This window comes from Nestor notabilis, unplaced genomic scaffold (assembly GCF_000696875.1).
Source record: "Nestor notabilis isolate BGI_N333 unplaced genomic scaffold, ASM69687v1 scaffold28584, whole genome shotgun sequence".
Lineage (NCBI taxonomy): Eukaryota > Metazoa > Chordata > Aves > Psittaciformes > Psittacidae > Nestor > Nestor notabilis.
Window position 1 is genome coordinate 23,238 of NW_009927355.1, and position 12,819 is coordinate 36,056.

At 48.9% G+C, this 12,819-nt stretch overlaps 2 protein-coding genes across 2 annotated transcripts in view; one reads left to right on the forward strand and one right to left on the reverse strand.

Annotated features, from left to right (window-relative positions):
- Positions 1 to 3,768, forward strand: part of SPG11 (spastic paraplegia 11 (autosomal recessive)) — a gene marked incomplete at its 5' end in the record, with an annotated part of 26,492 nt that extends 22,724 nt beyond the window's left edge. Inside the window, 8 exon segments of the mRNA XM_010014026.1 lie at positions 1 to 91; positions 527 to 660; positions 1,381 to 1,488; positions 1,869 to 2,037; positions 2,312 to 2,400; positions 2,868 to 3,023; positions 3,277 to 3,428; positions 3,588 to 3,768. The exon segment at positions 1 to 91 is cut by the window's left edge and continues 30 nt beyond it. Of these exon segments, the coding sequence (XP_010012328.1) occupies positions 1 to 91; positions 527 to 660; positions 1,381 to 1,488; positions 1,869 to 2,037; positions 2,312 to 2,400; positions 2,868 to 3,023; positions 3,277 to 3,428; positions 3,588 to 3,768 (1,080 nt within the window).
- A 1,993-nt stretch (positions 3,769 to 5,761) lies between these two features.
- EIF3J (eukaryotic translation initiation factor 3, subunit J) lies at positions 5,762 to 12,293 on the reverse strand. The gene is made up of 8 exons (XM_010014027.1): positions 12,279 to 12,293; positions 9,391 to 9,570; positions 8,958 to 9,015; positions 8,624 to 8,715; positions 8,164 to 8,278; positions 6,960 to 7,118; positions 6,508 to 6,581; positions 5,762 to 5,984 (listed from the first exon to the last, which is right to left on the reverse strand). Exons 1-8 carry the CDS (start codon positions 12,291 to 12,293, stop codon positions 5,856 to 5,858), a joined length of 822 nt encoding a protein of 273 aa, XP_010012329.1. The 3' UTR covers positions 5,762 to 5,855.
- Positions 12,294 to 12,819: the final 526 nt, after the last annotated feature.

A 12,819-nucleotide genomic window follows, 5' to 3' on the forward strand; every position in this document is an offset into this window, starting at 1 on the left:
CAGCTTGCTAAGCTCTGCCAGGATCATACACTGGTTGGCATGAAGTTACTGGATAAAATTTCCTCTGTGCCTCGTGGGGAACTGTCGTGCAGTAAGTAAATGGCAAATAATACTTGATGTAAGTGGTGCATTACTGAGCCTGGTGTTCAGATCACATCACAGAGCACAGATGCAGAGCTGGCTGGAAGCAGTGCTGGTGTATTCCTACATGTTTGTCAGTCAGCTTCTGGTGGAGGAGGTTGGAAGTTTTGTGTGTGGAATAAAATAATGTGTCAGAAAACGATCCAGAAAAGCCCAGACTTCCCCACAGCTTGAGAAGCCAGACTGGATGTGTGCTGTTATAGAAACTGTTACTACTTGAAACTGCATAGGACAGACCATAATAGCTCAACTTTCTAATCCAGTTCTGCTGTCTGTAACTGGAAGGGCTGCGTATCCTCAGCAGCGATGGCATCACTGGAGAGAGGCACAGGAATTAACTTCCTCAGTTTATTGACTGAAATACCCGAGTTCTTCCATTCTTCAGTTACAGAACTGCTGATCTTGGCTCACAGCTGCTTCACCTTGACTTGCCACATGGAAGGGATCACTCGAGTCCTCCAAGCAGCGCGGCTGCTCACGGATGAGTATCTGGCACCTAATGAAGAGTTCGGAGTCATGGTATGGGTCTTGACGCCCTGTGTTTGTCCAGATGTGTGCAGGGGGTTATCCAGATGTGTGCACATCAGCAGAAACTCTGCTGGTGAGCAGTGCAGGGGGAACAGGGCGGGTGGAATGGACACAGTCCTCCTCCTCTGGTCGACTGTCTTGTCCTGCCTGTCCCTAGAAGCTAAAAGTGGGTGTTTGGTCTGATGTGTGCAGGTCACAAGCTCTTAGAAGACTTCTCTGGAAAAACAGAGGTGGAGATAGGGGAATGCTGAGGTGGCAGCAGTGAAATAGATCAGGATGGGAATGTCAGAGTAATTCAGCTGCTGGTGAAAGGATGGGAATGTCAGAGTAATTCAGCTGCTGGTGAAATGTGAGGATTGGCATTACTGGGCTGTTGCACATCTTTAAGTCCTGCCTTGGAAGGACTCCTGGAGTCAGAGACATGCCCAGTATAAAGGTGTCATTGCTGAAAGGTTCACTGCCTATTTTAGTTTGGTCAAATTACATCCTTTCACCTCACAGTGAAAGAGATGCAGTTGTTGGTTGAAAAATAAAACCTCCATGGCTCTGAGGGGACATCTGCCTGTCTGATGCCCCTCACTGTGCCTATATCCAGACCAGCCAGCCCAGCAGTGCTGCGTGCAGCTCCCTCCCTGCCGTGGCACTGACTGCTCAGAGAGAGGGAGTTTTCTGCTTGCTTTGGGCTTCAGACTCTCACTGCTATTTCCACAGGTTCGTCTTCTCACTGGAATTGGCAGGTACAATGAAATGACCTACATATTTGAGCTGCTGCATGAGAAACACTACTTTGAAGTGCTCATGAGAAAGAAGTTAGACCCAGTAAGTGGAGGGGTACAAAGGGAAGGAAACTCAGAGAACTGTGTGGCTGCACCAGAGCTGATATTTACACAACGGAGTGTTGTGGGATTTTAATGGGGATTTTAATGGGGAGTGTGGGACGTGTTAGTCAAGTTTCACAGGAATAAGCTAATTCTGGGGTTTATTCTGGTTTAACTATTTCAAATTAGTTCAGTGCTGCAACAAGTGCAGCGTTCAAGCGTTGGAATGTCACTGAGAGATCTCATGTCCTGCTTTGGGTTTACTTCCAGTTAAAGGTTTTAAAAACCAGAAATATTTAATATTTTAAAAACCAGAAATACTAAAATGGGAATAAAACAAAGGCTCTTCAAATCTTAATGGATATTCCTTCATCTGACCAGAGCGGGACCCTGAAGACAGCTCTGCTGGATTACATCAAGCGCTGCCGGCCCGGGGACAGTGAGAAGCACAACATGATCGCCCTGTGCTTCAGCATGTGTCGAGAGATCGGGGAGAATCACGAGGCTGCTGCGTGCATACAGCTCAAACTCATTGAATCCCAGCCCTGGGGTGAGTGGAAACCAAGTTTGTTTCGGGAGGACATGCAGGGTGACTGGGTTTGACGGCCTGTCTGGTCCTGGTAACAGCCTTTGGCAGCCAGCAATGGCTTTGCTCCATTAACCGAGCAGTCAGCACTGTTCCTTTGTGCTTTTTTAGTACAAAATAGCTTTTGTTAGTCTTTTGTTGCTCTGAAACACCCCTGGGGACACTCTTGGTACCAGGAGGCATTTTTGTAACATACTTTGTCACATTATAAATAATTGGGGTTTTTTCCCCATTTCAGAGGAGTCTCTTCGGGATGTTGCGAATTTAAAGAAACTGCTGATGAAAGCCCTGACTCTCTTCATTGATGCAGCAGAAAGTTATTCTAAGGTAAAATGAGATGAAACTGTAGCTGTACAGAACTGGGAGCACATAAGGAGTGAGCTGAATGGGGAGGAGAAAGCAAGCTGTGCTAGGGAGGGAATGTGGAATCTTTTCCCAGGAGAAGAGGAGCAGAGAAATAATCCCTCGCAGCATCCCCCCAGTGACACTGCTGTGTCCACGAGCAGATCACTGTTCCTTGTTCAGGCTCTGCACTTTAGGGTTACAATTGGGTTCCCCAGTTTTAGAGGAGTGGCCATGAGCTTAACTAGCAGGAGTAGAACAATATAATGAGTTTAAAACCTGGTGTGGTTGTGATGAAAGTAGTTCCTGTGGTGTGTGAAGCTTCATTTAAAACTGACAGTGCTAAACCTGCAGATGAAGTACTGGGTAACTCTGAACTCACGGTTGCTGGCAGGAATATTTATTACTTTCCTTGAGAAACGAGCTCCTGTTTGTCTTGGTGTGTTCTCCAGGACTCCTGTGTGCGCCAGGCCCTGCGGTGCCGGCGGCTGACGAAGCTGATAACGCTCCAGCTGCATTTCCTCAGCATGGGTCAGAGCACGATGCTCATCAACCTCAGCAGGCAGGAGCTGCTGGACTCCATCGTGGCCCTGCCTCGGTTCTACCAGGTGAGCTCAGCTCCCTCGTCTGTTGCTGCTTCTGAGCAGGGTGGTTTTATACAGCAGGTACCTGAGCAGAGTGCTCAGCGCTGCCACGTGGCCACTGTTATCCCATGATACTGCCCCAGACAGGAGCGAGCCTGGAAACACAAGCACAGCCCTGCTGGGGACCTACAGTATTTTCAGTACCCTAAATACAGGCACGTTTCTGTGCCAGAACCACCTCTTCCTGCGCAGTCGCTGCAGCTCTGTTCCCCTGCAGGCAGCCATTGTGGCCGAGGCGTACGAGTTCGCTCCGGACTGGGCTGAAGTTCTCTATCAACAAGTGGTCACCAAGGGAGACTTCACGTACTTGGAAGAATTCAAACAACAAAGACCACTGAAACCCAGCATGTTTGAGGAGATTGCAAAGAAGTGAGTATTCTGTGGACAAACTGGAATGTTCTTTTCCACTGGCTACTTTAGAGCACAGCCTCTTTTCAGGAATTGCAGTTCTTAGAGGTCTGTTGCAAATAAGTCTTATTGTTGACCGTGAAGCCTTTCTAGTTCAATTACATGTACAATTACTTTCAGAGTTAAACAACACCCACCTACAGAAGCTGCTCTGAAGAACCTGAAGAAACTGCTCACGTACTGTGAGGACATCTACACGTACTACAGGTTGGCTTATGACAACAAGTTCTACGATGTGGTGAACACGCTCCTGAAGGATGCTCAGACTGGCTGCTGCCTCAATGACATGTTGTCAAACTAGAGCCCAGCCTCCCCGGAGCAGAGCCCGGATTCCCGCAGGGTTAGTACTGACTCCTTAACAGGTATTTTAGCCAGCTCCTGCTTACAGCCACGTGCTGCTACGTGGAAGCTACTCCAGAGAACTGGGGGTGGGTGTAAATATTGAAAGCGCTGAGACTGTGTTAACCTAAAGTTATGTTTTGTATAATAAATTTGTTTACAAAACATGAGTAAGTGGCCACTGCAGCCAGGGCCAGCCCCTGAGGAACCCCAGGGAGCCAGCAGCCACTCACCTCAGGCTGTGGCTCACCACAGGAATTGTGTCCAAACCAGCAACTGGCTGGAGGAGCAGCTGCAGAGCAGCGTGTACGTGGTGGTGGAGTCAGTGGGAGAGTGAACTCCTTTGGAAGGCTGAGGTACGTGCCGGGATAATCCATTCTTTGGCTCCCATCTGATCAGACTGGTTTGTTTCCCAGCTTAGTGATAGAGTGAAAGTCTTGTACAACACTTGAGGGTTGTACAGCAGATATTAATTTGCTGCTGGGGGTAAAAAGTAGTAATCAAGTAGTGATGTATTCTTGTAGATCCTGACTCCCCTCCACGCTTGGGCGGGTGGTTGGCACTGACACCAGGTCAGGAGCTGCAATAAGCGCTCTGCTGCTGAGAGGTTTTGGCACATTGGGTCTGATTTACCTGGGGAAGGAGGGTAAGACTTGGACACTGCTTCAGGCAGAAACTGGGTTCACCTTGGATTCAGTACGTGCCCCAGGTAACAGCAGCCTGCAGAGCTCCTGGCTAAGAGACACGTAACTCCTGCCCCAGGGCAGGGGGAGGGCTCACAGCTGGATGCACCACATAGACAGATGGCTTCTAAGTAAAATGAAGCAATGGTATCCCACTATCTCTAAACTCTTCCCCAGCAAAACCACCATTGCCATGGCAACCCAGCTAATGAGCAGAGATGCTAACTTGGGTTTACAGCTTAGAGCCTGCTCCTGGTTGCTGCACACCAGTGATGCTGCTTCCCCTGAGCCAGGGCAGCTCTAGAGGTTGTACACGGGTATCACCTCTAAGAAAGGGAATGTTTCGGGCAGGGAGGAGTAAGCCTGAGCAGAGCACTACTTAAAACTCCAGCGCTAGTCAGTCTTGTCAGGTCTAATTTGACCAGGCTGGTGTGGTTAGTCCAAGCTGGGAGTCCCAGCACCGTGACCCCACCACCTCTTATGCTAAGACACTAAAAGAGCCGGTCCGAAGGCAGCTGGGGTGAAGTCCTCAATAGTGATTTTTATTAAATTAGTTGCTTTATAAAACATTGCAGATGTTGTAATTGTTAACATAACAATTTGCCCAACTGTAGCAACTCCTGCAGTTTGCTAAGCAAGTTTTTGTTGGTTTTAAATGAAAGAAAACGGCCGAGTCGTGAAAGATCTACCACAACCCAGGACACCAAAAGGAAGCCTTGGGTGTTTTACACTTAAACCAGGCAATTAACTGTTAAGGAATCCCCAACCCATACAGCTGCATTAGTAGAAATCCAGATGAATGGAAACTAAACTTCATACTCAAGACACAAAATTGTTCCTTTCCAACCAAGCCCCCCCGGCTCATGCCCACCCTGTGCCCGCTCGGCTGCCGCGCCGGGAGCGTGTCTCGAGTGCAGGATCCTCACGCTGAAGTTAGTGGTTCCCCTTCACAATACCCCAAATCCTCAAGCTCTAACATAAGACAAAGCAATTGTAATACTAAGTGCACACCACACCCTCGCTGCAAACTGCGCTGCTTCAGCACACGTCACTCAGGTAAGGCCAAGTCACTGAACCCTGCTGGGAATAACACTGTGTCCTCTTGAACCTCCAATTTAGTGGCTGTTACTATTGAGTCAAATAGCAACAGTTACCCTTTATCAGAATTTGGGGGGTTTTACTGCAATTTACATACCTTTGAAACATCTTCAGTCTAAGCCCTGACCACTGCCCCATCTGGAGTTAAACCACCAGCAGATACTGCAATTCTGATTGTAGCATTTGGCAGAATTTAAAGGAAGAAAAGTTGTGCTACATGTTTAAGGGATTATGGGCAACAGAAAAACAACAGAAAGGGAAATAAATGTCACATGAAGTCTTCAAAGTCTTGTACATATTCACCATCGTATCCTCCGTAGTCAGCCAGGTCATCCTTCATCGTAGCCTTTAAACCACCTCCCGGCACAACACCTTTTTTCTTCTTTTTGGCTTTATTCTGCTTAAATAGGAAGAGCACATTGACTTTAAGCTGCACAGTACTGAGTCATTACCCCAATTCCAGTAACACCACACGTCTCTGGGTATGAGCACTCACACAGCCACGCAGTGAGCATGACTCCTACCCTGTGTTTCACCCTGCAGTGCCATCCATTACAGTCCATTCCTAGTGAAGCTGTGGCATTCTCAGGTGTCCCACAGCTCCCTCATGGGCTTGCCCATGTTTTGGCTGTCATTCTATTTTACCCAGGCTCTAAACAAGTAGAATAACAACGTAAATGCAGATCCTGGTATTTAGTTCTGTGAAATCACCAATTTAATTAAGGAATTTAAGTGCTGAGGCGCTGGCACAGGGTGCCCAGAGAAGCTGTGGCTGCCCCATCCCTGGCAGTGCTCAAGGCCAGGGTGGACGTGTGATCATTTAATCTGCTACTCCCAAACCAAATCCAGCACTTGGAGCAGTGTCCAAGCACTGCCCTCAGCAGCCCAGTCCTTGCAGCACCAACACGCAGAAGCCTTACCTTTTCCTGTTTCTGTTTTTCACTGCATAGTACTGTCAAGGTATTTGTGATCTTTTTCAAATCATCAACTTCCACTACATCAGGAGAAGAAAAAGGATTCTGTGTCAGTATTGTTTCAAAGGCAGTTAAATAACCCAACATCAGCACTCTCCCAGGAGTAGAAATAAGCATCTGTAATGAGTATGGGCAATTACTTGGCTTAAATCAGCAGAATACAGGCTGAGTGATTCTGGTCCCTGGAATCACAGTCACTGTTTGAAGGTCCCCAGATAAGCAGCCTCTTGTACAGGGAGACAATCCTTAATACAGTTTGTAGGAATGGAGCTGGATAGTCGTTAGGGGAACAGATTACTCCTTCACTTAACATAAACTACACAGCTCAATCTTAACAGCACCTTGAACATTCCAGCTCTGGCAGCAGCATGTTCTAGAAGGGCTCCCACCACACTTACATGAAATACACACGTCCCGAACTAACGCTTCCAAGAAGTTGGCGTAATGTAACGACTTCTCGTACTGTGTGATTTTCTCTTTTAGTAGTTTGCCAAATTCCGTAAAGTCATCTTTCGAGGAGGGATTCATGGCATCTATTCCACAAGTGTTATTTACACCTGCACGGGAAGACAGAGGTGTTACAGGAAACATGAGCTGCGAGCCCCGAGGATGACACCAGAGATAGATAGATAGCGAGTAACCTCTCTGACATTCGGGTCCTCAGCCCCACCAAAGCTTCGCAAAGCCAAAGCTGAGCTTTGCTCACTCGCTTCCACCACATAAGAGCCAACAGCCCCAGTTAGGAGCCTCTATGGAAAGGTGGGTTACTCCAAAATGTAGTAATTTGCACCAGCTATTCCTGTTCCCTGGAGCAACGTGCTCTACAGGAAAGCCCCTTTCCCTTAAATAAAGAATTCCTGCCTTGAGCTCCCCAGAGCAAAGTTTAGTTGGTTCTTCGCAGCTGTATTCGGTGCACTCCCCGCCCGTACTCTGCCAAGGACTCACAGAGCAGCATTTCCACTCAGTAGTAGCTGGATAAGTCACTATAATCAAGGAAACAGGCTTTCAGGTGTGGAGAACACTGCTGTGAGTCAGGATCTCTGCTAGTGCTGTCAGAGCACAAAACCAGACCGATCTGCTCTAAATCTGCTTTGCCTCCCCCAGCTCACTGCCCTGACCTGGCTTTCCCTCCTCCTGGCCTGCCACACGGGTTGCCTGAAGGGAAGCACACTGGAGTGAGTTCTGCTGTGCCACACTCCTCCAAAGCCTTGTTAAATCCCTGGTGGAAAGCACCTTGGAACGTTCAGAGACAGCACCTCTTGGATTTTGTTTTACACACTCATCTCACTCAGCTTTTTACCCCAAGTACCGACATTGCCAGTGCAGTATGTTGGAAACTTCAGTCAGCCACCTCCTTCTCCTATGGGCTCCTACCATCACCTGCTAAGGAAAAGCACCTCCTGTGCTAAAGGTGGTTTCGTGGTTCTTGCAATTAGTCCCTATCAATCACCAAGACTTGGCTGCAGCAGTTCCAGTGTAACCCCTCTCCAGTCTCAGCCACACAAGCTGCGTGTGCTCGGTTCCTCTGCAGGTGCCACACACCAGCCTGATTTCAGGGGACAGCCCTTTGGCGCTGCTGCAGTTGCACCAACTCGCACTTACCGAAGGTTTCTTTTGCTAACTCCAGGTCTGACTCCTCTTGCAATTTCTTTAGTCGTAGCTTGTCTGCTAACTGTTCCTCTGGTGTGAGCTCTTTCTGCTCCTCTGGGGCCTCTAACTGCAGGAAGAAACGTAGATAGGGACAACGCTGTTATTTCTGCCCCTGAGCAGGGTAACAATACCACATCGTTTAACAAACATTTTACAAGTGGGAAGAAGCACCTTAGTTCTGTGTTTCACCACTGCCCGTTGTCCCATGAAGCAGCAGAGATGAGCATCGCTTCAGTAACTGGTTCAATTACAGATATTAAAGCTGATTCCCCACCCCCCTGGGTGTTATTCAGTGCAAGACTGAAATTTGTTTTATCATAGTCAAGAGCTTTACAGGTCTTATTCAGCCTTAAAAGAATCAAATCAAGCCTGTTCTCTACATCTCCGAGACCCAGAAGGAAAAAGGAGTTACCCTTTTTTTAAGCTCCTCTTGCTTCTTCTTCTGTAGCTTTTCTTTTTCTTTTATTTTTTCTGCTATTTTCTTTTTTTCGGAGACTTTTGGTTCTGTAACACATGGAACACCAAAGCTCTCAACAACCGCAGTGTACTGCCAGCAAGCACAGACACACTGATCAAAGAGTCATCCACAGAGCTCCATCGGTGGAACCTGAACCCAGGGAGCTCCAGGACACGCTTTGTCAGAACAAAACCAACCCCATTTAGTTGGTTTGATTCTTCAGGTACACTCCAAACAAAGCAGCATCTGCTCTGCTGTGTGCAGAGCCATGCGTGCTTTTAAGTCTTACCTTGTTTTACCTCCGTCTCCTTTACTTCCTCCTCTTCCTCCTCATCATCCCAGTTATCCTACAAAATAAGTTTGAACTAAGATTTTTTTTCCAGATACTTGTTTAGGTAACAAATGCAAAGAGCAGCAGCTCACATACATACAACCTCTTTAAATCCATTCATCTTATGTATGGAGTGAGGAAGTGGGGAGGAAGTTGAGAGCTGTACAAGGGCTTTTGGGAGCTGAGCAGGAGGCTTCAGGACCAGTTCTTACCTTGAAAATAGCAGCTTTTGGTTAAAGAATCAGAAAGCCCATGTCAGTAGTTACAAAAGCAGGTGCCGGTCACATCAGCGCCCACAGTGACTCATGGGCAACACACTGCTGCGGGAGCGGGGAAAGCAGCAGCAGGCAGGGGGGATGCAGGGAGTCTGGCTCCGCACAGGAATACCGACCTCTAACAGCCACCAGAACCATGGCTGCTGCTTCCCATCACCAGAGGAGCTACTGACAGACTCTTCCCACAAACCAACCACTTCAATGCTCTCCACAGCCACCACGTCCTCAAGTGTATTTTCAAGCAGCCCCAGCTGCGGTGGCTGCAGTAACTGCCTCCAGCTTTCACCTTCAGCAACCTGCAACCTTCAAGGCCAGGCTGGACACAGGGGCTTGGAGCAACCTGCTCTAGTGGAAGGTGTCCCTGCCCGGGGCAGGGGTTGGAGCTGGAGGAGCTTTAAGGTCCCTTCCAACACAAACCGTTCTATGACCACCATCTCCCACACCTCCCGGCCACTGTCCTCTGCCCAGTGGATGATCCCTGGTTCAAGCAAATCCAGAAGCAGCATTGTTTCTACAGAGCTGACCTGCAAATGTCACCTGCAGACTCTACAGCAGTAATTCCACGGTTTTCCTGACCGTTCCCTACATCAGGGTTATAGGAATCTATATTCTTGTCCTAACACCACTGCAAATTCAAGCCCGTGGCCTCCACGTGGAGTCAGTGCTCTAAACTGGATCTGAAGCACGTGCCAAGCACCTCACGATGCTCACACCACAAGTTAAAGCCAAGAAACTCACAGGAGTCTAACTTCAGTGACCTGCTTCAACTCAACTTGCAAGCTTAAGAGATGACACCTGACGAGACGTCGTTTACCCAAAATCACACACACTGTCAGGGCATCATTACAGACAAGCTTAAACCCTGTAACTCCTGAACACTGTGACTGCACCTCACACAGCAATGCAGGGCATTTATTAAATCAAGTGGTTTATTCAATTCTGAGGTTGCTACAGCACAACAAACAGAAGGCACTGGTGGAAGCACTCAGGACTTCACTGCAATGTGCTGACCCAAGCAAGGGAGCCACAGAGTCCATCCACCAGCTCACTCCAGTTAATTGGCACTTGGGAGGGCTCCAGCTTCCTTCCCCATTCCAAGGAGCTGACTTGAATTTGGAGCAGCATTATTTTAGCTCACATCTAATTAAGAGTTTGTTACACCCACTTCTTAAATAGCTCCTTTCATTACTGCTGCCTCAGCCCTTGCCCCGTCCTTCACGGGTCTTAACATCCAGTATCTGAGAGCGCAGAGCCCCAGAACAGGGCACCCCGGGGTGCTGGAAAGGCACTCGTGGGCTGAGGGCAACTACTGCACGTCCCCAGTAGGGCTGGGCAAGGGCCTCCACGCGATGACAGGCTCACCCCTCCCCACGTGCCTGTGCAGGGACAGCGCACGACGGCAGCTCCCAGGGCCTTCTTCATGGACCCTATTTGTAACTGGGGGCAGGGGAGCACCCACACCTATTCCTGTGGTTTAGGAATTCCAGGGAACTCTCCTGGGGGGAAACAAAGTTGCTCTGGTGCCGGATCTTCACACTGATACGTAGTAGCTCAAAGAGGACATCTTTATTCCAAAGTGTTTCAGCAATACCTTAACTGAACTGAGGCTCCTGAACACATCTTCATTTCGTGTCAGTCAGCCCTGATGAGAGCAGCTCTCTCACGATTTCATATGCTCCATCACACGTACCTTAACCATCCAATAATGCACTTTCTGCCCCCAAAACCCAGAAGACCCAACTGAGAAGCAACAGCCACTCCAGCACACAGATTCCCACCAGACCCACGAGCTCTCCTCCCTTCAGAGCTCAGTGTCTGTGTGGTTCTGGCTTTGCTACACACGGAATGGGCCAGGAGTGAGGAGATGAGAATTCCTTGGCTGGAGGCCCATCTTCTGGGAAACGTGTGCTCTGGGAAGCACCAGAGAGAGTTTTGTCACTGATGAAGATGCTAAATTTAAACCTGGGGAAGTCAAGGTTTCCCAACTTAACAGTGACTGCAAGTTCATTCCTAAAACATCTTCCAAATAAACAACAGGGTCTGAATGTATAAAACACATTCCAAAATGTGAAATACTGAGCCCCAAACCCCCCCTGGTCAAAAACCACTCTGAGCTGCTGGTTTAGACCATATCCTTTATCTTACACGGGCACTTCCCAAGGTGGACCCTGCAAAGAAGGAATCATCCAGAGCCCAAGAACCACCTCCCAGGCTCAGCTCTGTGACCTCAGGGCTCCTACAGGAAGAGCAAATCAGAGCAGAACAGAGCAGCTTTCTCTGCTGGACCACTCCTCCTGTCTAGACACAGCCCCATAATCCCTTGGAAAGAGTTAAGTAGTTGCATTCTTAGTACATGTGCGAAAACTTTGTGTCTCTATTGAAGCCTAAAGCAGAAGTGTCCTCAAGGAATAACCCCCCAGAGCAACAGTTCTCTTGGACACATTCTATCATGGCAGAGAAGTTCCTCACTTTCAAAGGCAGGAGGAAAAGCCTCACAGAGACAATGGCTCTAAGATAGGTGTGTGTATGTGCACATACACATACAGACATCACACACCTGCCCGCGCTCACACGTTGAGCACACTCCACAAAGGACTGCAGCTCCTCTACACACAGACACCTTTACTTTGCTGCTGCAGTGACACCTTTGGTAGCTGCAGGGTGTGGGTGTTGTTCAATTTAAGGAGGAAAATGGACAGCTTGTAACTCACACCAACACGTTCGCTGCTTTTTTAGGAGGAGATGAACTACTTTCTTCACACTGACTGCAAGCAGCAGCTCAGCCCCCGCTCAAGGACAGCGGTGCTGCTGGTTCAGCGGGTCTGGTGGCAGCCGGGGGGGGGGCCCAACAACAAACCCAACGTGTCCTCACCCCGTAAGCAGCAACACTGCTCCAGAGAGCTTCACACTTGTGACCAACCACAGCACCCACGTCACCTGGCACTGGCCACCGCTGCACTGGGAACAGAAAGGCCTTTTCAGTTCACCTATTTCCACTCCTCACCTTCACTCCCGCCATGCTCCCTGGGAGCATTTCCCTCCTGTCCGTATGAACGTGGCACAAACTGAGCTTTCTGTGGCCTGAACCTGACACAATCTTGTCTTGTTGTGCCCCCCAGCCACAGGGGCAGCTGGGACAAGCTTTTGGAAGCATCAGAAGTGAACACGTGCACATTTTAACCCTGAGTCCATGCAGACACCACTCGTGAAACACAGCAAAACCCCCTGTCATACAATAAACCCATTCTAAGTGATTCAGGCACTACCAAATCCACAGTAAGGCTCTTTCAAACGCTCAGGGCAGGGTATGTGTGAAGAAGTAGGAAAAAGGAGTGGAAAAGACACGCTGCTGCAACACAGAAGTCTCTGGTCAACAGCAGAGGCCCGAATCCAGCGCTGCTTTCATTAAATCCCACCCCAAGGCCTCACCCAGCACCCCACGCTCAGTACAACGGGTCTGAACGGCCACAGCAGGCAATGGGAGCGCAGGCGGCCACAGCAAAGCGCCCAGAGCCGGCAGGCAGCTGGGAAGCAGCAGGCGGATC

Coding starts and splice junctions, on each gene's coding strand:
- EIF3J (XM_010014027.1), bottom strand. Junction 8,279..8,623: donor AAGAGGAGCTTAAAAAAAGG/GTAACTCCTTTT, acceptor TTCTTCCTGCAG/TTAGAGGCCCCAGAGGAGCA. Junction 5,985..6,507: donor AAAAACAGAAACAGGAAAAG/GTAAGGCTTCTG, acceptor CTATTTAAGCAG/AATAAAGCCAAAAAGAAGAA.